This window comes from Haliotis rubra, unplaced genomic scaffold (genome assembly GCF_003918875.1).
Source record: "Haliotis rubra isolate DU_JTF1 unplaced genomic scaffold, ASM391887v1 Scf132, whole genome shotgun sequence".
Lineage (NCBI taxonomy): Eukaryota > Metazoa > Mollusca > Gastropoda > Lepetellida > Haliotidae > Haliotis > Haliotis rubra.
In genome coordinates, this window is record NW_025765248.1 from 1,484,269 (window position 1) to 1,511,952 (window position 27,684).

At 38.5% G+C, this 27,684-nt stretch overlaps 1 protein-coding gene across 1 annotated transcript; it reads left to right on the plus strand.

The window, feature by feature from the left end:
* Positions 1–1,645: 1,645 nt before the first annotated feature.
* Positions 1,646–23,306, plus strand: LOC124267562 (endoplasmic reticulum-Golgi intermediate compartment protein 1-like). The gene is made up of 9 exons (XM_046702509.1): positions 1,646–1,779; positions 11,656–11,790; positions 12,418–12,509; positions 13,756–13,883; positions 14,411–14,524; positions 16,279–16,333; positions 19,390–19,490; positions 20,644–20,766; positions 21,849–23,306. The coding sequence occupies exons 1-9, from the start codon at positions 1,760–1,762 to the stop codon at positions 21,954–21,956; spliced, it is 876 nt and encodes a 291-aa protein (XP_046558465.1). The 5' UTR covers positions 1,646–1,759; the 3' UTR covers positions 21,957–23,306.
* The last annotated feature ends 4,378 nt before the right edge of the window (positions 23,307–27,684 follow it).

The window sequence follows — 27,684 nt, forward strand, 5'->3', positions numbered from 1 at the left end:
CTAAAAGCGGCGTAAAACCACACTCACTCACTCACACAGGACTGTCCAGACACAAGCATCACTCATCAGAACTTCACTTCACGTTTTTGTTCCTTGTTTAAAGTTCATAGTTATAAATCTCGCCGAATTATTATGTTGGAAATAGAATATACTTTGGTTGTGAATGATGCAGTTCCTCGTGTTTACTGTGGTTCATGAACATGAGTGAACCAATGCACCTAGCATATGAACCATTAAGACTATGAACTGCGATAAGTGAACCTGTATTTGACACACAAATGACGCTTTTTAATAGCACAGATCACACCTAGATTCATGACGGTTTTATACCGACTGGAAACGTTCAACTCCTCGATATGCAATAGTTATTCTACATCAGCACTTGAGCACAATTATCTCTTTGAATTTATTTTGTATTTATGTGTATGTAAAAATTAGTTTTTCAAAATAAAGCCCCAGAAACATCAGTTGTTACATCTCTTTATTACACCATACATAACGACAAACATGGATTCATATTCTTCGGCTTGGTGACTATATGGGGGCATTGCGAGTCGACAGTCGCATGCGTTGAAGTAGATTTGCCTTGCCATACATACCCCAGACTTCGCTTGAGGGTATGTTCCCATTCGACAGATGTGCCTGTAGCTGAGTCTGCCATACAGATCCTGAAGCAGATGTGTCCAGTACAGCCCATGCAAGTCTATTATATATTATTATTAATATTATTATTATTATTGGATATTTATATAGCGCACATATCCACGCACTAGTGCATGCTCAAGGCGCTGATATATGGCCTGTATAGTTTTCGTTTGATTCCAGTTTAACGCCGCACACTGCAGTATTCCAGCTACATGGTGGCGGTCTGTATATAATCGAGGCTGAACCAGACAATCCAGTGATCAACAACATGAGCATAGATCTACGCAGTTGGGATGCAATGGCATGTGTCAACAAAGTCACCGAGCCTGACCATCCGATCCCGTTTGTAGCCTTTTACGACAAGCATGGGTTACTGAAGACCAATAAATTAATTCTAACCCAGATCTTCACGGGTCTGGCATCTATATATTACTGCGGGTGTCTAGCAGTCATGCAAATATGAAAATACATATCTAATACAGCCCGTGCAAGTCTAGAATATGTCGTATGTATGGACTAATGCAGTTTCTGAAAATGAACGCAGTATCTTTGCTATTTTTCAATATATTGTAATCTAAAAATGTTGACAGTTTTCTTCTTTCTGACAATATGTTTACATCAAAGACTAGATGTAAGTCTACAAGTAGGCATATAGAATAGCACGTAGTTCTGGAACTCGACGTGCGCGAGCAGGTGTCGATGTATATGTAAACTTACAAACATATCACTTACAACTAAACACTTCCTTAATCCAACAACAACGTAAAATGTCCAATAACTACTGTAACGATCCGGGTTAGTCATGTAAGTGACTGAAACATAATGTAGTATAAATATAATTTAGTGTACAGCACTGCACTAAAAAATACGGAAATATACGAGTCATTGGAAATGCAAGTTAAAGGTTTATAATAAGTTATAAATCCTTGCTAAGGCTAGAAGCTGTTCGGCTACGATTAGAGTGCTGTCCCTTTGTTGTGTTTAACCAATCACTGCCACGCACGTTCCAGCGCATGTCAGACAACTTTGCAGCCGGTAACGGAACTATCCTCTGCCACAGGTGGAAAAGACAAGCATAACAGTTACAAGTCATTCACGACGTCTCATCACAAGCATGCAGTTCGACATCAGGCGGTGAGTGTGGGTTCTTATCAGCTGCAGTCCAATTATTGATGCCGCGCGGCATGCAAATCAATCCTCGCAGCTGGAAAATAATACGATTGTTGGCCAGCTGTCAAAACAGTGCACGTGGACATACCGTTATACCACAGCACAATGAAGCATTGACCGATTGTGGGAGCCCAGATTTTTATCACTGCAATGTCAGAATTTGCCGAGCAATGCTTTTACTGTTGGGGTGCATTGTGATAAAACCTGGTGTCGTCTTTTGAACATTAACCTTCCGGACAGTGTCTTGGTACTGTAAACAGAAGCAATTAGGTTGGGAATAACGACATACTGGCGTCTAATAGTGTACTTTATTCTACATGTAGTCTCGGTATAACACCCCAACAGGAATATAGTTGATAGTCGTTTGACATATAATATGATAACGGTCATGTTAACCTTTATGCAAATGATATATGCAAGTTTTTGTTTGGAACGACAATTAGGGTGGTATATTACCTCTTCATCAGATGAATACTGCTAAATATAACTTATTATATTTGTTTAGGCTGGTCATCAGTACATCACTTATTAGGTTTTGAATACCACTCATTTTCAACAGGCAGATCAAGCCAAAGACCCGGGTTCGAATCCCCACATGGGTACAATATGTGAAGCCCATTTCTGGTGTCCCCCGCCGTGATGTTGCTGGAATATTGCTAAAAATGGCGTAAAACCAAACTCAGTCAGTCAGTCAGTCAACAGGCAGAAATTGTACAATGCTTGCTTTTGTTGTTAACTCGTAAGCCAATTATTCAATTCTGATTTCGGTGAAAAATGTTTTTTCAAAATAATTCTTGGCTCAAAGTGATGAATATTTTCAGACAGTGTATCAGTGTAGTATTCAGTTTAGTCAATTCTTTATTTCCTTGAAAAAGTACATTTCATCAGCGTTTGATATATATTATTAAAAATTTGACAGGGTGGTATGCTGGGCTGGAGAATGTACACAATATGCTGTTTTGGGCAGATTTGTCATATTTTCTCTTAAGTTAATTCAAAAAAATAATGCATCAGAACTGCCTGGGAGTATGTGCGTAATTGTCTCATATCTCTAACACTAACACTCACTTACCAGTGTATGAAATAAGCCAAAAATCCTGCCAGACAAAATGGATTTAACCAGACCAAATATGGTGAATTTACTCAGATGTATGGAACATTTAAAATTTTTACCAGACCATCGGACTGGCTAGCTCTAAATTTAGGCTATCCGTCACGAATCTAGACCGTCTCGGGCGGTTGGACGGGCCTTATTTCATACACTGCACTTACCATAAAACACACCAAGCCAAGGTAACAAATAGATATCAAGAGACATAATATGGTTTCAAAAAGTTGTCACATGATCTTACCTGAATGTGTTTTACTCAGAAATTATGGGGGCGGTGGGGTAGCCTAGTGGTTAAAGCGTTGGCTCGTCACGCCGAAGACCCGGGTTCGAATCCCCACATGGGTACATTGTGTGAAGCCCATTTCTGGTGACCATGATACCATTGGACATAGTCTTAGCAGTGTTTGTATCCATTGAGTCTTGGCGTGTCACTGATAGGAAGTGATTAACTCAGCAGATGCAAAATTATGATAAACATCAAACCATAGGACTAAATAAATAGAAGCTGAACTATCGTCTAAAATCAGTTGTGCCCAGACTGTATTGCAAGTCATGTTGTCTTAGTAGACGTGATCTATGCATTAGGTAGTAGACTTCAGTTGCAAAATATGTCAGTGATTTTTAATGCAGACATAAAATTTTCAGAAGCAAATGTATTTGCATATTGGCCTAGAGCTTATGTTGCTGTTGTTGCTGAAATACAAACTAAAATGTCTGTGTGTAAGATTGATGTTGAAGCAACAACACCCTGTCTTGTAAATTATCTGTCAGTGATCTTGCATCAACCTCCACAGTGAGCCCTGGGGCATGTGTGTGATATACAGATGTGTGATAACACTGCGTCATGGAGAGCTGATACCACAAACTAGCCATGCTTCATCAGTTTTATTGGGAAATTATGTACACTTATTTAAGCTGCTGATGGTAATTGTGACAGCAGGTTGGACATTTACTGGAAGCTGTTCAGTGATGTGTATAATGCTTGTATCAGGATCACAGTTCCGACTGCTGGGTCACGCTGTTTTATTGGTTATCGGTGGCTCTATTGATGACATGGATCTCAGTGTCAAACCTGTTTTAAAGTACCATTATACTGTGTCGACACGGACATCATGCTGTTATTTCGATGCACATGCTGTTGATCACTGGATTGTCTGGTCCCGACTCGGATTATTTACAGACAGCCGCCATATAGTTGGAATGTTGCTGAGTGCGGCGTAAAACTAAACTCACTCACTCATGCCGTTATTAAAACAAGTTTATTGTTTTATGCTACAAGACAAAGAATAGAAATCCTTTCATTTGTAGAGGAATTTTGCTTTCATCATGCACAGTATAGTTTCCATTTACAAAGACTTATTGCCATGAAAATAGAAATATTGTTTGTATTCTGTTATTTAAAAAATGACAAGGCCACCATTTTCATTGTTTTGACACTGACCTGAAAACATGCAGTCATGAATCTCTTGACAGTAAACATGGTAAACAAAATTGTACTTTGTAAAACAAATATCAAAATAATTATTTGTCAAGATGAAACAAACATTATAGGTTCCTTGGAAGAGAAAATTATCACAGGGCATGTTTTCCCAGTGTTTAAATTTCACACATGGTGTTGGAAATAACAAGAACATTTTATGTACAAATCCTGCAAAAGTCTGACGGCTTCAAAGCCTGCCCCAGTGTATTCAGGAACAGCAGCCATAGACACAACTTTAAGTCAAGTCAAGAGCATATGTGTAAACATTATTTCACAGGTTCTGCATTTGTAGCAATCCTGCTCCAGAGAGAGACAAAACTGTTTACCATGTTAAAATGTTCTGTTTATTCAGTTCCAATTTGTAGCATAAGTTTAACTTAAAACAATAAGAACAGGTTCAGAGTTATAGACCTTGAATATTACTCATCCGTTACAACTACCATCAGTGTATTTTTACTTTCCTCAGCACAATGTTTTACTTTTAGTCTTACTTGACGATTCGGGTTAGGATTGGTCTTCAGAAACCCATGCTTGACGTGAGAGCGACTAACGGGATTGGAGGGTCAGACTCGCTGACTTGGGTGACATGTCATGGTAACCCATTTGCTGTTGATCACTGGATTGTCTGGTCCAGACTCGATTGTTTACAGACTGTCGCCATATAGCTGGAATATTGCTGAGTGTAGCGTAAAACTAACTCACTCACTCACTCTATTATGTCTGTGGCAGTATATTTTGTGAACGATGTTTGCATGTTGTGCTTATGTCTACAAACAATACAATGTTGACTAAGATGAATTGTCGATAATGTCTACAGCAATCACCTTGTTGTCGTATCCCTTTATCTACATTGTGCCGCCCTAGCAGGTGTAACTAACTGACACTTAGATACACTTCATCGACAATCGCTGCAACAGGTGGCATGGATTCAAAACTATCTGTGTTCAGATGTTACTGTGTTCAAATCTTGTTGAATCATCTCTAATGACAACTGTTCAAATTGTTTTGCATCTCCATGGCAGGGTTGCAATGTGAAATGAAAAATCAATATATGTTTAGGAGATGTTTGGGATAAATATTGACACATCCAAACATGATGAGCCATCTTTAATCAACCAAATAAGCAATTACTGGCTTCTGAATTTGTACACATGCCATCTGAAAATAGTTTTTTTTTAAAATTCATTTTCAAACTATACCGAGAATAAAATCAAAATCAAAACTAAGATGTGAAGCTGTGGAAATGTTAGGCTGAAATAATTGGGAAGACCTATCCATATTTAGAGAAGGTTCATCTGGTAACTGATTTAGGGATATCATAAACATTTGTATTTACAATTAAAGGAAATATTGTTTAGGATATGATGGCACTGCTTTTTAAAGCAAAATAACTATTCCTATTCTGCTCATACAACACTATTAAACTTAGGTTTCACTTGTCAAAAATGACAATGATGTGACCATTTAACTGTCATTTCTGATTTTCACTTTTCAAAATAAGGTACCCGTAACCCTTTTTGAGGAAAACAAAATGCATGTTTTCCAAAAGCACATACATCCTGTTTAAAGTAAGAGATAATTTCCATAATGATTTTGTTTTTAAACTAAAAGTACTAAACCAAATTATGATAGGGGTTTTTTTTGTGAAAGATTTACTATGAGACAACCTATATTGGCAAAATATACTGGGTGGTGCTTAACTTTTTCTTCACAGTATAGATTTTTAAAAGAGCATATATCACACTGCAGGGTTTTACGTGACACACTCCAGTACGCACAAATGTGGAGAATGGATACAGAAACCCACAAATACTGTGTACGAAGCGACACCTAAGTACCAACCATGCATCAGGACTAGTTACCCGTATCTGTAATTTCACCCATCAGTCATGACAACTGTCCACATGCGTGGACTCTAAAGTAATTTCGATGCTCATGCTGTTGATCACTGGATTGTCTGGTCCAGACTCGATTATTTACAGACTGCCGCCATATAGCTGGAATATGGCTGAGTGCGGCGTAAAACTAAACTCACTCACTCAGTCACTGAAGTAATTAACTGAACCTACTCTACACTACATCATGTCAATACTTTACAGGACACTAATGAGCAAGGACCCGTAACATTTATTTATTACCTTTGTAAGTTAAGGTAAAGTCTGGGGCCTAGATTTTTTAAGCTATCTTAGAGCTGAGATAGTCGTAAGTTATTGTTAATATATGGTGCTTACGACCATCTTAACACTAGCAGAGCTTCGAAAATCTAGGTCCTGGTGCTTTTATCCTGGGATGACATGTCACAGTGCAACAAATATTAGGTGAAGTGACATCACCTCAACCTAGTCTGAAGGTCGGCTTCAGATCATTGGGTATGTTTGCTAGCAGGGTGTGGAGTCATCCCGCTGATGATATCCTTACCGTGTCAGCTTAACCTGTTTGGTCACATGAACAAGATGTCCGATTAGAAGGGTGGTAAGAATTCTAGTATTGGCTGCTACATTGCTAATAAGTGGGGTAGTCTTGTGGTTAAAGTGTTTGCTCGTCACGCCGAAGACCTGGGTTCGATTTCCCACTTGGGTGGGATTTCTGTGAAGGCCATTTCTGTTGTTCCCTGCCACCATGATATTGCTGGAATATTGCTAAAAGTGGCGTAAAACCATAAAAGGTGTATGTATCGTGATACGTATCGTATAGCAGGTAAAATATTGCGATACGTATCGTGTCGTGACATAGTGTATCGTCCCAGCCCTAGACATTTTCTGACCCACGATCACCATTTGTCCCTTTTCTTAATACAGTCATCCCTCGCAATATGACTCAGTGAGTATATTTGTTGACTCTTTTTTAATCAGAAATATAATGACAAAAGTAAGCTGATGGAATACAGTTTCACCTGTGGACGTACAAAATTCACCATTTTGTTAGTGCCGAATGTAATATACCGGTCATTCTGCCCTGGGCAGCAAGTATATATTTTGGGCAACATACACGATCAAATACTCTGAATACTTGACTATCATCCCAATGGCCCAAGATGAGTGAATAAATCAAAATATTTTCATAATCGACTAGAAGTGCTTTCACTGTAGAAGAAAATGGCCTGTCACTAAGTTGGATAAGGTAGCCTCTGTATCATGTGGCGACCATGATGGTTGTGATTCGACTGCATTCTTTGATTTGAGAAACTGATTTATCCTGAAATTGCTTGAGTGGTTTCTTTCCTGTCAATATATATTATAGTTTGCTCTGTGCAATTCATAAGCAATTGTGTGTACATGCACCTGTTTGTGCATGCATGTGATGGAGAGTGTGGGTGTGTATAAAAGTGTGTGGGTGGGTGTAAAAGTGTATGTGGGACTACAATCATGTAAAGTGTGTTATCTGTCTGTGGACAAGCCTTTCTTTATCTGTTCTCATACTCACCATGCAGTTATTTTATGAATCGGGATTTCTTTTGATGGCTTTTGTCTCTTTACAGTCTCTTTACAGGCTTTTTTAGGTTGTACAGACAGTTGCATGCACATGGTGTTTATTGATTGAAAACATCTGTGGTGTGTACAGGGCGTATATGAAAAGAATCGATTCTAAAAAAATATATACATGATTGTAACACTTACAGGTAACAGATGTTCAAGTTGTTTAAAATGGTAGGTGTATGCCTAATTGAGTATTGTTTTCTTTATATTTTACCAGGAATATTTTAGGTATTCTCAGAGAGTGCTGGGGGCGGTGGGGTAGCCTAGTGGTTAAAGCGTTGACTCGTCACACCGAAGACCCAGGTTTCGAATCCCTACATGGGTACAGTGTGTGAAGCCCATTTCTGGTGTCCCCAGCCGTGATATTGCTGGAATATTGCTAAAAGCAGCGTAAAACCAAACTCAGTCAGTCACTCAGAGAGTGCTAATTTTCTGAACTTCTATCATGTCTATTACAACTGAAATTGAAATATCTCCATTCATGTTAGTACTTTGTGTCACTCAGTACTATTTTACTTTTACAAAACAGGTTTTGGCACACCAACATGAATGATTAGATGAGATTCACATGGATCAAAACCATGTCACTGAAAACCGCTCGTAGATCTTTTAATGAGTACTTACCTATGCTATGTTTTGAAAAAGAATCAAGTTAAACAAAAATGCTTAGATAACGAGCAAGTATCTTCGTCCAGTAGATGGTCACTAGTTTGGTCATATGATACAGTACTCCAGAGTGAAACTTGTGATTCAGGTTAGAATTGGTCTTCAGCCTTCCATGCTTGTCAAAGAGGTTACCGTATATGACCGTCTATAAGCCGAATTTTGAGGACCAAAAAAAGCAGTCTGTAGAAGGGGGTCGTCTTATCCATGAGTTACACTTTCGTCAAACTTTTTTCCAGCGGTAAGAAAACAACATCGTATCACTTCGCGTGAACTAACAACAGAAGACGACTTTGTCAGTAGAGACGTCAAATTTGCAATTAAACATCACTAGACAAGATTAATTACCATTTAAGTTATAAGTTGATTTGCTGGGCATTGTTTTATTTATTATTTATTTATTTATTATTTATTATAGGATATTTATATAGCGCACATATCCACACACTAGTGCATGCTCAAGGCGCTGGTATTTTTTCCCTCGATCATTGGATGTCAATCTCAACGGCACATCACATTATCAATCTCAACTCCCTGAGGACTATACAACTCTTGCAGCCACTAGGCGCACCGAGTTATTGTAACTTTCTCATCCTAACGAGGTACCCATTCACAGCTGGGTGGACTGGGACACATAGTCACAGTACTTTGTCCATGTTTACTGCACGTTGCTATACCCGCAACTAGGCGTTTGCACGTATTCATGTGGCCACCATCTGGTCATATTCCAATGGATTCGTGGGTTCTTTTAAGTGCACAGGGTTGTGTACTGTACACTAGGGGTTGTGACAACACTGAAAGAGTCTGCACACAAAGTTGACTCCAAGGTTTTTACACCCGGTCACAGGTGGACTCGATCCCGACACCTCAACCTCGCTGGATCACTAGCCTGGCGCTTTGGCCAGCTCGCCCACCGCGCCCCCGCAGGGATTAAGATTACCGTGCGTATTTGTCTCGTACACAAAGCCGGAAATAGCAATCAGCTGTGCACACGTTTCCCCGCGAACAAGTTCAAACATGCACAATAATATAACGGGACGAATTCTGACGCAGTCATCAGTAAAATATAATACAGAATACCGTTATTTAACCCAAAGAAATATATCCTAGCATTATGTAATTTTAGTTACAGTTTTTGCTCTATAAATTAATTAAGATTACCGTGCGTATTTGTCTCGTACACAAAGCCGGAAATAGCAATCAGCTGTGCACACGTTTCCCTGCGAACAAGTTCAAACATGCACAATAATATAACGGGATGAATTCTATTGATTGAATACTATCATTTAACCCAAAGAAATATATCCTAGCATTGTGTAATAGTTTTTATGTAAAAAATATATAATCAACTCTAAGGTTATACGGACCATCATGAACGTGGTAAGCACGTGACATGGAACGAGGCGGTGATCAGTTTGTGATTGTTGAATGGGGTAAAATAAGCAAGCCAGTTTGTTGCTACAATAAATATGATATTTAGAGAAGCAAAATATATTATGCATTTTCTGTCAACTACACTTCGTTTCGATCCGTGAGTAGACACAATATATATGACAGTGAATTCTTTGAATAATGTGGATCGACTTACAGTATGAGGAGGACAGTGACACGGAATTTGATGGGTTTCGGCCGATGACTTGTGAAAATCTCAGATCTCTTTTGCAGAAATGTCAGTGTTTATTGTTAGTGGACTATTTTTCTTATTTTCATATATATATAGATGAAATATGGACACTTAAATAATATATTTTGAAACAAAAGTTGACTTCAGTTTTTCTTTACCGATGGTACTTTTTCTCTCCATACTCACCGATTTCACAAAATGGCGTCTCGTTGTTGATGCAAGCAGTGATCGTCGGGATATAAAAAGGAACACAAACACATGTTGCCACAATACACCGGTAATCTTTATTATGTAATATTCTCACCAACACTTACGCTGTATATCCACTTTCCAAATGGCGTCTCGTTGTTGATGCAAGCAGTGATCGTTAAAAAAAGGTAAACAAACACCGGTAATCTTTATTATGTAATATTCTCGTAATGGTGTCTCATCGTTGATGGAACATACTTACCAGGTACTCTGGTCTCTGTTGGCCGCGACCCATCGCGGGGGGTCGGCCTGTCCATGAGAGATATGATTTTGACACTGATTTTGAGGGTCAAGTTTGGGGGGTCGGCTTATCCATGGGGTCGGCTTATAGACGGTCATATACGGTACTAAGAGGATTGGGTTGTCAGGTTTATTGACTTGGCTGTCACATGTCATTGTGTCCCAGTTGCGTAGATTGATGCTCATGGTGTAGATCAGTGGATTGTCTGGTTGCCATGCTGCGGGAATAATGCTGATTAAACAACAAGCAAACGTATGAACCTTGCACGTATCAGAATTGCAGGCCTTAAACTAAACATGTTAAACAACAAACACTTGAGTTTATATGAAGTCTGATTGAAACATAAACAGTGGAGTTTGTGCAATGTGTGGTGTGTGTTCATGGAACTTGAGTTCCTTGCCTTTGCTTTAAGAAACAGAACTTGTGCCAGTATTTTATCAGGATATAAACATACTTCTACCCCTTGCTCTCTTGACAGTATCGACCCGTGAAGATCCGGGACAGAATAGGTCTTCAGCAACCCATGCTTGCCACAAAAGGCACCTATGCTTGTCGTAAGAGGCGACTAACGGGATCGGGTGGTCAGGCTCGCTGACTTGGTTGACACATGTCATCGGTTCTCAATTGCGCAGATCAATGCTCATGCTGTTGATAACTGGATTGTCTGGTCCAGACTCAATTATTTACAGACCGCCGCCATATAGCTGGAATATTGTTGAGTGCGGCGTAAAAACTAAACTCACTCACTTGACAGTATCATTAGGTGATACAAAGTACTATTGCTATTGCACAGATTCCTTTTTATGCTGTTGTTATAATCGCACTGGTTGAAAGGGTGAAACTGAAAAGCAATATTTTATGCTATGCTGTCTTCTGATTAAATTATAATGCTCCAACTTCACTCACTCACTCACTCACTCACTCACTCCAAGCAATTAGAGAACAAGCATGGTCTTAAGTAAGAGCTTTGTTAATGAAAGACCTATTTCTCTGCAGACTGGACCTGTATCGGAAGATTCCGAAGGACCTGACCCAGCCCACCTCAACAGGTGCTCTCATCTCTGTGTGTTCCGTCCTCTTCATCACCTTCCTGTTCTGCTCCGAGCTGCTGCTCTTCATCAACACAGAGGTGTAAGTACTTAGGTGTGAATGTGATATAACTCATTGAACTTGTTGGTTGTGAGAAACATTAATCTGGGTTCTTTTTCACAAAGCAATAGTAATGCCGCTACTGTCAAAAGTCTGTGATATAGGTATAGGAATTGAGATGGTCATAACTTTGTGAAATGACATCCAGAATGAATGGTTCATGTGCCATATTTCATTTCAAGGGGTACTGGGGTAGCCTAGTGGATAAAGTGTTCGCTCGTGGCGCCAAAGACCCGGGTTCGATTCCCCACATGGGTACGATGTGTGAAGCCCATTTCTGGTGTCCTCCACCATGATATTGCTGGAATATTGTTGAAAGAGGCGTAAGGCCACACTCGCACTCTTTCAAAACTTTCAAGGAGTTTAAAACAGATCATCTTTATGGACATTGAAAATAAAAATCAATTTCTGAGTCTGGTTTTGCATGAAAATAAGGTAACCACCCCTTACAAAATGGCCAACATCAATGCATATGGAGTCTAAATAATTGCAAATTAAGCCTATAAATATATTAAAATTGATATCAACATTTATAAATTTAGAAACACTTAGAATCAGATACAATACCAAGGCACCATAAGTTTCAGTAGCCACTGCTCGGTGTTTCAGTATCAGCGAGCTGAGTGTTGAGGACCCTGTCCAGCACTCTGAGAAGATCCCTGTCTTTATCAACATCTCCCTCTACAAGATGGAGTGCCAGTGTGAGTACATCGTCATGAACGGTGCTGGATGTACAGCATTCGTCACTGAGGGGTGGTGGTGAGGCTAGCTACAGCAGTGTACAAAATTCAGTGTCCTTTGGTTTGTTGCTAGTATTTTAGAATCTTAGAGCCCCAATTTGTGTTACTTTTATCACTAGTTTTAGAACAAGGACCCTCAACTTGCATGCTTAGCTCTCTTAAAAAACAACCCATGTTAGGATTCAGGGCTAGACATGTCCCTAGCAGGCCAAGGCTTTGTGACTGGGTCGTTAGAATAGAATAGAATAATACTTTAATGCCTTTTCAGGAATTTGTGTTACATCAGCAGAGCTACTGACACATTAGAGAGATACCAAACATATTTACATAAATTCTTTGATTTAGGTATCTTCACATTTGTTTAAGAGAGATATGGTACTTGGAATAAAGGATGTACGGGCTCTCTTAGTTTTCACAATTGGAACTTATGTAGCGGCGGCCTGAGGGGAGGAGGTTGTATTCCGAATTTAAGTAGTGAGTACGGTCAGATATGATTTTGACAGCTTGATTCACGATTTGCCGCTCATATATTGATGATAAACATTCAAATCTGACTCCAGCGATTTTACTTGCAGTGTTAACAATTTTGTCTATTTTAGATTTGAGATGAACTGAGAGAGACCCATACCAACAATGGAAGGAAAATGTTAAAATACTCTGAATAAATGCTACATAAAAAGATGACATCACAGATGGGTTAACATTAAAAGATCTCAGTTTACGCATGAGATGAAGATGTTGTTGACACTTTTTGTATAGGACTTCAGTGTTAGTGTCCTCATATCCCTGTGCGAGGGTTGTTGCTCACAATATCGCACATTTGATGGTCTGGTCTGGTCTGGTCTGGTCTGTTTCTTAAAATTGCTGTTGAGTCAGAATTAACAACCAACACATGTGGCTATTGTTGAGGCTGTCCCATTTGTGTCTTGGTTGTAATCTACGTTGTATGTTGAATAACCAAGATGTGCATTTAAGACTCAGTTTATATTGATATGCGCCATTTTAGATAAAATAAGTTTTACAGATTCATAGATATGTTTGCACCCTACCATTTCCTCCTGCTTGCAATCACAGAGTGTCCCTTTAAATCCAGTTTCTGCTTCTACACTCTGAGGTGAAGACAGCATCCAGCTCCATTTAATCTTGCGTGCTTTTAAGAGTGTAGTATCCTGCTGGTTTGACAAGTTCCTTGTGGATATATTTGTAGATATTGGGTTGGACATTCAAGATGACATGGGGCGTCACGAGGTCGGCTTCAAGGACAACACACAGAAGTTTCCCTTAGGTGCTGGTGGTGAGGGCTGCAGGTTCGAGTCCTTCTTCCTCATCAATAAGGTAATGTAGTCCATTCATCTATGTGTTCACCATGCTGCTGCTGGGTTACAATTGGTCTTCAGTAACCCATGCTTGTCGTGATAGGTTACTAATGGGATTGGATGACTTACTGACTTGGTTGACACATGTCAGGTTGACACATGTCATCGTATCCCAGCTGCATAGATCTATTCTCATATTGATCACTGGATTGTCTGGTCCAGACTTGATTATTCAGACTTCCACCATATCCTTGAAAACGGTATAAGAAGCTATACCAAAACGTTGCTATTGCAAATATAAGGAAGTTTATCATCCATAAAGTTTTGTCATCTCTATACCACCAACTTCTAGAATGCCACTCAAACAAATGCCACCATATAGCTGAAATGTTGCAAAGTGTGGCATTAAACAACAAACAAACAATAGTTGATTGTGTGTCACTGTGACCCAGTAGTGTGGATTGTTGTGCTTTGACCATTTGTTTTCTTCACAACAAATATTAAGAAATGCTATTAATCCTATGACATAATTTCCTTGCTGTCCAGATCCCAGGCAACTTCCACGTCTCCACCCACTCCTCAGCAGCCCAGCCTCAGAACCCTGACATGAACCACAGGGTACACAAGCTACGGTTCGGGATGGAGATGGAGGAAGGGAAGGTGGGTCACAACACTGTGTGTGTGGTATCCTCCCATTTGTTACACATGCCAATTGTTACATACCCCAATACACATAAGGTCACAGACCCATGCACACACCTATTACCTATTAGTGAAGAATGGGATAGTCCATACTCGTTACAGACATAGAAAGAGAAGGCAACACAATTGATTAGCACTAAATATCATTTCATTGATATCATCTGCATTTGTTTGCAAATCCTTGTATATGAAGTTCATCATTCTTCTGTCATATTGTATACTTGTTGTAGAGGAGTCCAGCCATGGTTAATGTGCAAGGTTATTAGGTGAATAATGATAAACATATAAAATGTGCAAGGGTCATCCCCAGCCATTATAGTAAATGATGTATTTTCTCAATATAGTTGAGTTAACTCGACTAAATAGTTAATCCTGCCTTGAGAAGATGAAATCATCTAGAGATAGATACAACTGAATGTACATATTAAATGCTAACTATAAAAATATCTTTAATCAAACAAACATTTCTTGAGTAAAAAAACATCAAAACTGCTTGCTCTTAATCCCTCTGATCCATTTGCCAGTTTGGGCTAGTCCATTAATGTTGTAGGTATAGCAGTAATTAACCCCCAACCTGACTCTGTAACAACTGGCATGTGTAACAAATGGGAGACAACCTTGTGGGGGGGGACCACCCTCATTCTCTCATCTTCTTATCATCATCTCTAATCAGTATGAGGGGCGGTGGGGTAGCCTAGTGGTCAAAGCGTTCACTTGTCACGCCGAAGACCCGGGTTCGAATCCCCACATGGGTACAATGTGTGAAGCCCATTTCTGGTGTCCCCCGCCGTGACGTTGCTGGAATATTGCTAAAAGCGGCGTAAAACCAAACTCAGTCAGTCTAATCAGTATGGATGCAGGTCATTGGCCCTAACAGCTTGAGTTACATTGCAGCCAGTTGCAGTCTTTCAAGTACACATTAATACTATTGTTTCTGAATTACATTACATAAAGTATAAACATAGCCAAATGTCTAGCATACTGTTAACAAAGGACTTAAGTATATTATGTTTCTGTATAGTGGAATGTACATCATGGTACATAGTAGGGTTTACCATCACCTGCAAAACTAGGGGTCTCAGTTACTAATTTCAAGGGCCATACTGGAAATATGAGGGTCCTGTGAAGTAATGGAAGTTGTGAAGCCTACTTCACTGTAAGATTTTATGATAACTTTGGATACAGGACCTTAATTCTTCTGGTAAAGAATTTGGTGAATATCATTGTGTTCTCCAGGATGAAATATGTATTTTGCTCTCTTGTACTTTATCCCCGTGAAGATCTGGGTAGAATAGGTCTTCAGCAACCTATGCTTGCCACAAAAGGCAACTATGCTTGTCGTAAGAGGCGACTAACAGGATCGGGTAGTCAGGCTGGCTGACTTGGTTAACACGTCATCGGTTCCCAGTTGCGCAGATCGATGCTCATGCTGTTGATCACTGGATTGTCTGGTCCAGACTCCATTATTTACATACCGCCGCAATATAGCTGGAATATTGCTGAGTGCGGCGTAAAACTAAACTCATTCACTCACTCACTCTTCTACTTTATATAAAGCTCCACATACAAAGAAGTTCATATCTCTGCTACAATGTGTTTCAGACTGTTCCCCATAAAGATGGGGAACATAAAGATTTAGAATATAGACTAAATGCAAGTGATATTTAGGTGTGACATTTCCTTAGATCTTACCTGTTTCATCTCAATTTCAGACAGTAAAGGGCTCTTTCAACTCTTTAGAGGAAGTGGACAAGTCTAAAGCTAATCGTAAGTTCCTGATGTGTGGGGTAGCACCTTTATGTCGTCAGTTCGTAAGTTTTGCAAAGGTGGTAAGCGTGAAATAACTGCACCACTTCTTACTTTACTTCCACAATCTTGACATGCTCTTATGACTGGAATTTTGTTGCAAGTGGTGTAAACCAATGCCACCCTCTCATTGCAGTCATTCGCATAGAAATCAGCTGATTCCTGAACATTGTTCATTTAAAATAATCTGCATTACCAATTTATGTAGTTATGGTGTCGTGCCGGGAAGGCTAAAATTTAATTTTCAGATGGCCCGGGAAGGCTGAAATGTATATTTCCGACCCTGGGAGAGCTAATTTCCATTTAAAACAATCTGCATTACCAATTTATGTAGTTATGGTGTCGTGCCGGGAAGGTTAAAATTTAATTTTCAGATGGCCCGGGAAGGCTAAAATGTATATTTCGGATTTCATGGGAGAGCTAAATTCCAAGGGAGTAGGGGAGTACCGCCAAAGCTAAAGGTACGGTGCCGGGAAGCATAATCCATGTCGGGAGTAGATAGATTTCTTTTCAAAACATTGTTATAGTATTCGATTCATTTATTACTGTTATCTGTACACGGGTTGATAATATTTTTATAAATTGCACATTTCGATGAGTTGGACAGCTCATTAAAGATAAACTGAATAGCCTGATCATTTTTTCTTTGTTTTAAAACTGTTAGATAATCTAGTGGTAATTCTTGCCTTAACTATATTTCACTTAATCCAATGTTTGACAAAATACTTTTAACCTGATACGTCAAATTTTTGACACCACGGGTCTCCACCTCCTCATGCAAATACTCATAACAACCCCGTAAAACGCTATTTTCAGACATAAGAAGCTTACACCAATATTTCATCATGCTTTATTTCAGAAATACAGTTCGCTCTACCACCATGTATAGTGTAATAAAACACACTTTCGCCCTGAACTATTATGACATCAAAGCACTCGGACGTACTTTCGCCCTGAACTATTATGGTTAAAGCACGTGGACCCTTGCGTCCGAGTGCTTTGACGTCATAATAGTTCAGGGCGAAAGTGTGTTTTATTACACTATACATGGTGGTAGAGCGAACTGTATTTCTTTTCAAAGATGCCAAATTTAATACTTTCAAAGGATAATTACGATTAATTTAAGGCAGAAAACAAACGACGGTGTCGGTGACCTAAATTAAGAATCCTCGCACAGGGCTAACTGGCGTGCTATTCTATTGATGTCTCTCTCTCTCTCTCTCTCTCTCTCTCTCTCTCTCTCTCTCTCCCTCCCTCTCCTCTCCTCTCCCTCTCCCTCTCCTCCCTCCCCCCAACACACACACGTTAAGACAAACGTTACCAGCCAGAAAAACAAATGATAAACAGTTTGATGACGGATTACGTTCGGATTAAATATCTTCTCTAAATTATTTTCATTACATCTGTGATTAATGTAAACCATGTGAACGTCGCATTTCTACTACCAACGTATGTTTAGATCAGTACATCCAGACGAAGCTGAGTAGTCAAGCGACATTCCACGATTGCATTGTGGGAATGTAAACATTGCGAACGTTACCGTGTCGCTAAACGTCAAAAAACATAAACGTTATCTTTCCACCAGTGATGTTAGGTGAGTGAAGCAACTGCAAACCAAGAAACGGGATGCAACGCAGTAGTTTACTGTAGGAGGCGATGACAACTGACATGCATCGTGACGTCGCTTACATTGTGACGTAGTGTAAAATGGTTCTATTACGAGGGGGCACACTAGAATGGCGCAGTGACGGGATAACGTCATTCAATTGTATGTCATCAAAAAGCTATACCTTTATTGTCTGATAATGTATTTTTGTTTTTATTGTTCTAACCGCTAGGCATCTTAGAATGCCTTTTGATTACGAGCGGATAACGACCTAACTCGGCATAAACCATGGAATTACAAGTTGATTTCTTAACTCCAAACAACCTTTTACAAAAATCCAAATGCAACCTTTCAATATTTAAGCCTTTATTATATGCCCATATCTCAGACGCATAAGATAGCATACTACCAACATAACAATCAAAGATAAAAAAGAGATTCCAGGTTGAGAGAGAGCAACCTGATATTATTGCAAATTAAAAAAGGGGCCTTCCTACCCTGGTCAGACAACTGAAGCTGTGCCTTTGAGAATCGGTTATCATAATTAAAAACTATTCCGAAATGTGTAAACATATCAACAACCCCAGGACACAACCATTATATATAACCAATGTTCTGACGATTTAAATTTACCAACTCTTCTGAAGACCATTATCTTTGTTTTAGCAATATTTACTTCAAGTTCCCACCGTCTGGAATAAGCTGACAACGAATTCAACTGTGTTTGCAACCTTTCAACAGATTCAGAAAATATTACATGATCATCAGCATACATAACCAGAAATATATTTAAAGATTTAAACTCGTAAGGTATACATTTATCTTTTAGGAAAGACTCCTCATTTATCTTTTAGGAAAGACTCCTAAAAGTGAACTATCTAATGTCGAATTAAGGAAAATGTGTAATGAAGAATAGACGTGAAAATGTGTAAATAACTTTATATATATTTTTATAGGTGCCCAAATTAAAGAGCATCCCCGTTAATCCTGTTTTCTTTGTAATTTGCCAGAGCCTCCGAGTGAGGCGCGCTGTGTTCTTTCAGCCATAACATTGCCTTGCAAGTACCGCGAAGGCTACGCTCATTGAACCTTCCCGGCCATGAACCAACCAAACTACAGATTATGTTAATGTAGTATTGACTGGTTCCCATCTATAATGAAATCTTAAATTGGATGATGATTAAAAATGAAATCATGATTGTGGAACAGTGACACTTTGTGTACCCAGCAGTAATCAAGAAGAAGGTTCTGATTGTCAGGGTCTGGGTTAATGGGTGGTTCCATGTATCTGATACCTTGTTGTTTCTGTTCCAGCGTTATCAATCAATCTTGTCCTGGTTCGACTACATCTTGTCTGGTTGGGTTAATTGGGTGGTTCCATGTATCTGATACCATGTTGTTTCTGTTCCAGCCCTATCAACCCACGACTACATCTTGAGAGTGGTGCCTACTGTGTATGAAGATATACAAGGCACTGCCAGATACCCTTACCAATATACATACTCCTATAGGGTAGGTCACAGAACATTATCAGGGCTCGAAAAATTAAAATATCTGCACTCGCCTTGTACTGGTAGGGCGAGTAACACGAACTTCCACTCGTCCTTCTAAAATTGTACTTTCCCTATAGATCATGCATCAAAATGAATAACCATTTAAATTATTTTATTTCAAAATGTTTGCTTGGAATAAAACTACAATAAACATTACTTACTTTGTCTTCTGTACAAAATCTTTGACAAAATTGAATTCATTCACCATTTAAGATAGCTGAACTTCAAGGAAAAAGAAAAATGTTACATTTGGGTCAGAAAACGTACTCGTCCTCTAGGACGAGCAAATTATGTTTTTCACTTGCCCGAAACAAATTTTTACTGGTCAATAGGAGCGAACGAGTGGAATTTTCGAACCCTGATTATTATACCCAGGACTTGGCCAAGCAGGGAATGCTACAAGCTTCATATGTTAAGTAAATGTTACAGGGATATTGCATTGTGTTCTCTAGGGCTGCAATGAATAAACTATGAGGTGAATACAATATGTTTCACAAAAATAGGGTAATGGATATGAATATATATTCATGAATACTTTAATAATGTCAAGGAAAGCAAAAAAAGCAATACACTGTGACAATGCCATTTGTAGCCTAATGACCGTACTAGTCAGGGCGACCCGTGAAGGTCCGGGTTAGAATTGGCCTTCAGTAACCCATGTTTGACGTAAGAGGCGACTAACGGGATCGTGTGGTCAGGCTCGCTGACTTGGTTGACACATGTTCCCAACTGTGCAGATCGATGCTCCTGCTGTTGATCACTGGATTGTTTACAGACTGCTGCCGTATAGCTGGAATATTGCTGAGTGTAGCGTAAAACTAAACTCACTCACTAGTAAGGGCCTTGGAAAAATGACACAAGGTCATGCTACTGTATGGTTAGTGAATATTCCACTTGCATATCACTCTTTGATAAATAAAAGACAAGTTCCAAGTGAAAAACACTCATTATAAAAAACTATTTGATTCAGGTGACCAGGAATAATGAATTGAATTCATGATGGGGTGCAGCTCGATTCACCGAATACAAGAATACGTGAATCGTAACTGGACTAACATTCTCACCTAGCGTGATACAAGTTTATACTAACTGGCATCATATTGTACCTGCAGGATATAGTACAGTATCATCATGGTGGTGCAGCGGTTCCAGCCATCTGGTTCCGATACGACCTTAGCCCCATCACTGTCCGGCACAAGGAGAAGCGCAAGCCTTTCTATACATTCCTGACAACAGTGAGTGGAAAGTCTCTTGTTCTCTTTGTTATAGCATGAGTGGACCAGAGTGCCCTTGTACAAAGCAATCTTAGAGCTAAGCTGTAACTCCCGTACCTTAACATATCTTAACATAAACTTAATGTAGTCTTAGAGCTATGGTGGTTTCGTGGTGATGATGATTTTAAGAAGGGATCACCCATTTTGTTCTGGGGAGGAAGGGGGTCATCAATTTTGTACACATGTACTAGGTGGTGGGTCAACAATTTTTGAACAAAAGAGGGGGGTGTGTGTTCTTAATTTGTTCATAAATTTTTGGGGGGGGGGCTGTTCAGAGTGTACATGCTTCATGTTTCTCCTTAATAATCATTACCACCCCCTAGCCATCAATTTTGAACAGCCTCTTATTGTGAATGTGTTTGCTATGTAGCCTCTGATATGGAATCTTGCAGGGATGTGAGGAAGGTTGGTTCCAAGCAGCCTAGTCTTATTGTTCGAAGCAATGGAATGTATAGGGTGCTTTATTAGGGGTGGGTATTGCAGAGAATTTTCATATTGCAATATATTGCGATGCGAAAGCATGTATTGCGATATGTATTGCAATATATTACATGAAGTATTTTTAAACAAAAAACTACATAACTTATAATCGCGAGGTAATGCTGGATTTATAGAGCAAATACACAGCAAAATCACTATGCTTGATTAAGCTTTAATAACAACTTTTATTCATGATTAAAAATAAAAATGTGAATAATATTTGGCACAAATGAAAAAAGGAAATATCCGAAGATTTCCGAGTGTTACGAAGTTTTCCAAATTCAAGTCAAAATACCAGTTTTCGATCAGCGTATCGCAATACGTATCGTTTTCATGTCTGAACCGGTAAATACCGGTAAACCGGTTATATTGCGCAGCCCTATGCTTTATCCTGTGTCATTTTAGATGTACAGATCATTGATCTCAATATCAATTAAAGATTATCTGATCTGGATTATTTAACAACTGCCACCGTATAGATGGACTATTGCTCAGTGTGGCTGCAATATTTCAGCTCTGTGTTTTATGGACAAAAAACATCCTTGTATTTGTTTCTGTTTCAGGTATGTGCCATTGTTGGAGGAACGTTCACAGTTGCTGGAATCATAGACTCATTAATCTATACTGCTTATGAAGTTTTCCGAAAGGCCGAGCTTGGTAAACTGAGCTGATTGGCTGGTTGTGAGAATCATCATCATCATCATCACCATGTCGCCACGTCGCAACATTCCATAGTCTGTACAGCTGGTGGGGGAAGAGGATTAGCAGTGAACACTGTAGTCAAGGTCAAGGCTAACCAGGATTTAGTTGGGCTCCCTAAAATAGCTTTTATTTTTGGGGTTCGTTTATTAGGGAAATACATCTTTATTATTGTTTCTGAGCATTGTAGCCATACCTTTGTTTGTTTTGAGTTGCCTCAATAGATATGTAACAGTCAGAAATATGATCTGCGTCATCTATGGTCCTGGAAGTGACAGTATGATTGATCTTCAACCTTGATTGTGTTATTCAACAGTGTGTTTTAAAGTGTTATATTTGGAATTTCGTTACGTGTTTTTGGGTATTTTTTGACAATAATTGTAACCTAATAACCAACTGTGTCTTTTAACAACTTCTTTTAAACGTAAATTCATATGTATGAATATGAAAATTTTATTACGGACAAAATTGAGACTCAAAGTCATTGTTCTTTGTCAAAGTAAACAGTTACTTATAAGTGTTCTGCTGGGATTAGATCATGTTCAAAATGGTGAAGAGGACTAAAAAGAGGACTTTTTTTTAGATATTCTGGTTTTTAACAATTTTTCTCAATAGTAACTTTGTATGTTTCAGATCAAATATGGCTTTTGTTAGCTCCTTATGTGAAAAATCTTAATCTTTTGTAAACATCTTAATCTTATGTAAATAGTTCATATTCGTTTCAAGTTTATACTCAATTTATTTCCAAAGAACATGTATGGTTTAGACATAAGAGATGTTACTATGAAGCGTCTAGAGTGGGATGTTGAGAAATACCTCAGGATACTTTCAAATCAAAGCTATCTTTAATACAAATTAGTTCAGTTGTTTAAGATATTAGAACATCTAAAGTTTTGTCCACTGTTATCCATTAGAAATATTGTTTTAGCTGCATGGATTTCACAGTTACTCATTAGGAAGGCAATATATTTATTTAGTCAATGTAAAATCAATGTAAAAGAAATCTTGTATTTTCGCATATTCATTTTGTTAGAATGGCAAAAAGACTTAGAACAGCTTGGTAGCTATGTATCAAGTATTGAATATAGTAATGGTGGAGGTAGCTACCAGTGCTGGGTGTATACTGTGGTAGTACTGTTGGGTATGAGGCTGGTCTGATGACAGTATTGTCACATGTGAAGTATCAAGCAGTATGATTCACTTTATCAGGTTGCAGTACTATCCATTAGTGGTGGTCCGATTAATTGAAATAATCAAAGATGGTCGCAATAACTATGCAATCGATCATGTTTTGTCATAATTGAACACAAACAATTTTGGAACACTTGTTTTCATTAATAGTATTTTACACAAGGTTGGTTTTGTCTGTTACATTTTATAAGCACTACAAGCTTGTTCCAAGTCAGGATTGAATTTATCTTTGAGACTCCAGGAACTTTATGTTCCTAACATACTAGTCATCCTTTAAAGATGTAAAATTTTCAAATGCATTTTGTGCAATTTGCAAAAAAATCGAAAGAACTACGTTTTTCTTTATTTTTGTGCATTAACAAACATAACCAGGAAAATTTGATAAATTACGCTAACCAATTATTTTCAATGATTGATCGGTTGTGATGAACCAATCATCACTTATGAGATGTTAACCCACACTACTATCCATGAGATCTCGACTCTTACGAAGTCATTTTTCCCCATGAGAATGGGTGAAGACCCAACATGTTTAGCAGACATGCTTGATACAATACCCAACAGTCTCACCTCGGACAGGACTCTTTGCAGCCCAGAATAAACATGAAAAGTTTCACTTGATGACTATGGAGATCCTTATCATTCATGCACATTGTAGTGTACTGTTACATGCTACCATTAAACAAAATGTCGCTATAAACAAATACTGCAGTCAATTGTTATAGCCTGAGTGACCCAAGAAGATCCTGGGTTTAGAATTGATCTTCAGTAACCCATGCTGGTGAGGTAGCCTAGTGGTCAAAGCATTCGCTGGTCACACTGAAGACCCAGGTTCGATATGGATAAACTGTGTTTTTGCATAAAAATACCTAATTAATTAACCATTACACAATTATTTTGTTACTTGATCCCAAATACATATGAAGAATTACAAAACCTAAACATGTAGTTATGTGTAATTAAAGAGTATTTCCTTGTTATAGGGGGTGGTGGGGTAGCTGAGTGGCGCTCGTCATGCCCAAGACCAGGGTTTGATTTCCTACATGTGTACAATGTGTGAAGCCCAATTTCTGGTGTCCCCTGCCGTGATATTGCTGGAATATTGCTAAAAGCAGCGTGAAACTACACTCACTCACTCAGTTGGACTGATATGAACTGATATATACAAGTTAAAGAACATCCTCAATTTGAAGGTTGTGTGTTTACATTGTCTTTATGATATGAGAGTCCTGTCGGTAGTTGAGTGATCTTTAATGTTTGGTTAGTACAGTGGAAGTTGTCAAAACCGGCATCTGTCCAATCCAGCAAGTTGTCAACATCGGTATAAAATCTCAGTCCCGTCCATGGCTAGTACATTTATCATCATTTAAAAGCTCTGCAACCCGGCAGCTGTGATTTCCGGATCTTGGCATGAAATGAGCCGGACGAATATGTGTTTATACAGTAATCAGCTGTCTAATCCGGCGCGTGGCAAGGAGTCAGTAATCCTGTGTTGAAACTACATGGTTGCCGACAAAGATAATTTAATCTTAGTTCAGTATGGGTGTACTTGTACATGTAATTAATGAGTTGAGAGAGAAATTGAGAGAACCACCTTATACAACAATGTATATGAGAGTGATAAAACTAGTTTAGTTCTGTACAATCAGACACGCTGTCGAAACCGGATTATTTTTTCAGTCCTGACGTGTGCCGGTTTAGACAGCTTCCACTGTATATTTACTGTAGGTTCACAAACCCAACTGTCTCTACTATACTTGTGTTTGTTGTACATTAAGTATACTACTCAAAAGAAATTATGGACTACCTAATTCTTTCATACCTTGGCTTGATGAATATTGTAATATGAATGAATGGGGTTGTGCTTAATTCCTGTTGAGTGGTATTTATTCAGTAGGATTAATGTGTACATTATGACACACAGTTTAAAAAATATCCAGTCATAGAGGTTGCATGATCATATATTTTCTACATCATATGTTGTGTTTTAACACTAAAACAACTAATTGTCTTCTGTGCTGAATATGCAGATAATTCTGAGAGGTGAAACAATATCATGCTTGTTGACATGAGAGGTCAGAAATGTGCCATTTAACCTCTGACTCAGTTTGACCCCAGCTTTCTTACTTTCCTAAAATGATCACAAACTTGTAAAACTAAACTCACTCACTTACTACTGACTGAGTTTGTTTTTACGCCGCTTTTAGAAATATTCCAGCAACATCACGGCGGGGGACACCAGAAATGGGCTTCACACATTGTACCCATGTGGGGAATCGAACCTGGATCGTTGGTGTGACGAGTGAACGCTTTAGCCACTAGGCTACCCCACCACCCCTCACTCACTTACTATGTGTCTACTACTAATGGAACATGAGATGTTAGGAGTATCATGATTTTTGACTTGATAACATTTGTTGTCATGATGTGTTGTTTCAGTTAACTCAAACAGTAGCATTCCTCTATATCTCAAAGTCTGGCCAGATTTGGTAAACATTTAACCAGCATAGAATCATAATGGAAGAAAAGTCCAAAATTGTAGTCCACACATTTAATTTCCATGAAGATGAGACGTGTAATTTGAATAAAACATATTTTTTTTATTTGTATAATAATGGAATTTGTTTAAATACACATGTGCATTTTGTGAAAGTATCACACTTGATCTTTCTCCAATTTGAGTGAAAATATTCAGTTCTTTCTTTAACTTTTAAATGAACATAGATCATATGACAACATTAACCTGTTCCTGTCACATGACCTGGTCACATGACATGTTACCGAACTAGAAGCCAGAATACAAGAGTCCAGCTGTGAGGAGCATGTAACTGTTGCAAGGTTGTGTTGGATATAATGGATATATTACATGTTAATACATATGAAAATGTACTTATATTGGATGGTGTACATGAGCAAATATATTTGTATTTATATAACACATATATTGAGGTGTTTAAATTCTGTTTCATGTTTTCAGCCTAGTCTAACTGCAACACATAAAAATGTCAGTCTAAGTAAGTAAACTTACAAAACGGGACTTACAAAACGGTCTTTGTATTTTCTCTTCCATGGTCGCTGACACTGATCTATGAACAAACGAAAATCTGCATAAATATGCAGATATTTGACCTGCAGTATATACGCTTATGGGTTTCTAATGACATGGTTACTATTTGCTTATATTTTTGCAAGATGACTTCCTTGAATATTGACAAAAACACTATTTTCAGCGACTGTTTTCTCATTGCGTGTATCACTCGGAAGCGATTGTGCAGAAAATAGCATTCGGAATCATTCGAGGTAAAGGTTCAAACGGTTTGTGCGAATGTTAATTTTCGCGATTTGGTAAGTTGTGTTCTGATTGGTCAGTCCAAAAGGTTAGCTGACGCGACCTTCTACTAGGTTTTGTTAGACTCAGTATAGCAGTGTGACGAATAATACGGAGCCTAAGTTTACTTAGACTGATAAAAATGTATTCACAATATATGTCTTAAGCCAGAGACTAATATATGTGTGTTCACAGTTTGAAAAAAATGCAAACCACCCCACTGTGATTTATGACAATCCATGTAAGAAACAAAGTTATTTTTCTTTCAATTATTTGAAGAAAATATGTTTACAGTCTCACTGTCAGGATTAAGGGACCAACTATTTAATATTGGGTGAGGCTTACATTTTGTAAGATGTTTCTATCTACATATTTTCTGAGCTAAAACCACAAAACCAGATATTTTTTTGATAAATTATCTGAGCCCCAAATATTTTGAAAAATATGAGTCCTGCACAAGTCTATTTTTGTGGCAGACAGTTTCTGTTTTTCAGGAGCCCAATTTTTACTTTTCAAAAAAATTCCAGGCACACAAATGGTCGACATTGTGATTGGTATGTATGTTGGTGTCAAGTGAACAGTGGTATCGTTGAGATGAGTACATTGTTATCTGTTAATAGCCAGCTTGTTGGCCATTGTAAGTTTATATAAGATGATTTATTTTAATTTTTATTGTGTAATTGTTTCCAGCAAGGCTGTAATAGACGTATTTTGCAGATCTCCCAACTACCCCCACCCTACAACCCTGCTCCTACACTTGCCTTGCTTTAATGTTTGATAAATATTACTCAACATTTTCTAAGGAGCATATCGGTAATAGTCATCAGCAGTGAAAGGCATGACCCTTATCAAATGTTGAAAAGTTTAGTACAGAACCCGTGAAAGTTGTATTTGCAAAATATCAGTCTTCCATGTTAACATGATTTACGTTTTTGATTATAGCTGACCTGTCAGTATTGAAGGTAATGTGCAGTACGTGTTGTGGGATGGGTGTGAAAACACTTGTTCATCTGTCTGCCTAAAGGGGTGAGGGGCTAGCCTAGTGGTTAAAGCGTTCGCTCGTCACGCTGAAGATCTAGTTTCGATTCCCACATGTGTACAATGTGTGAAGCCCATTCCTGGTGTCCCCTGCCATGATATTGCTGGAATATTGCTAAAATTGGTGTAAAACTATACTCAAT

Excerpts from the sequence above, each read along its gene's own strand:
- LOC124267562 (XM_046702509.1), top strand. The coding sequence starts at position 1,760 with ATGCAGTTCGACATCAGGCG. Across the intron at positions 12,510-13,755 it reads CTACAAGATGGAGTGCCAGT|ATATTGGGTTGGACATTCAA; the intron begins GTGAGTACATCG and ends ATATATTTGTAG. Across the intron at positions 20,767-21,848 it reads TCTATACATTCCTGACAACA|GTATGTGCCATTGTTGGAGG; the intron begins GTGAGTGGAAAG and ends TTTCTGTTTCAG.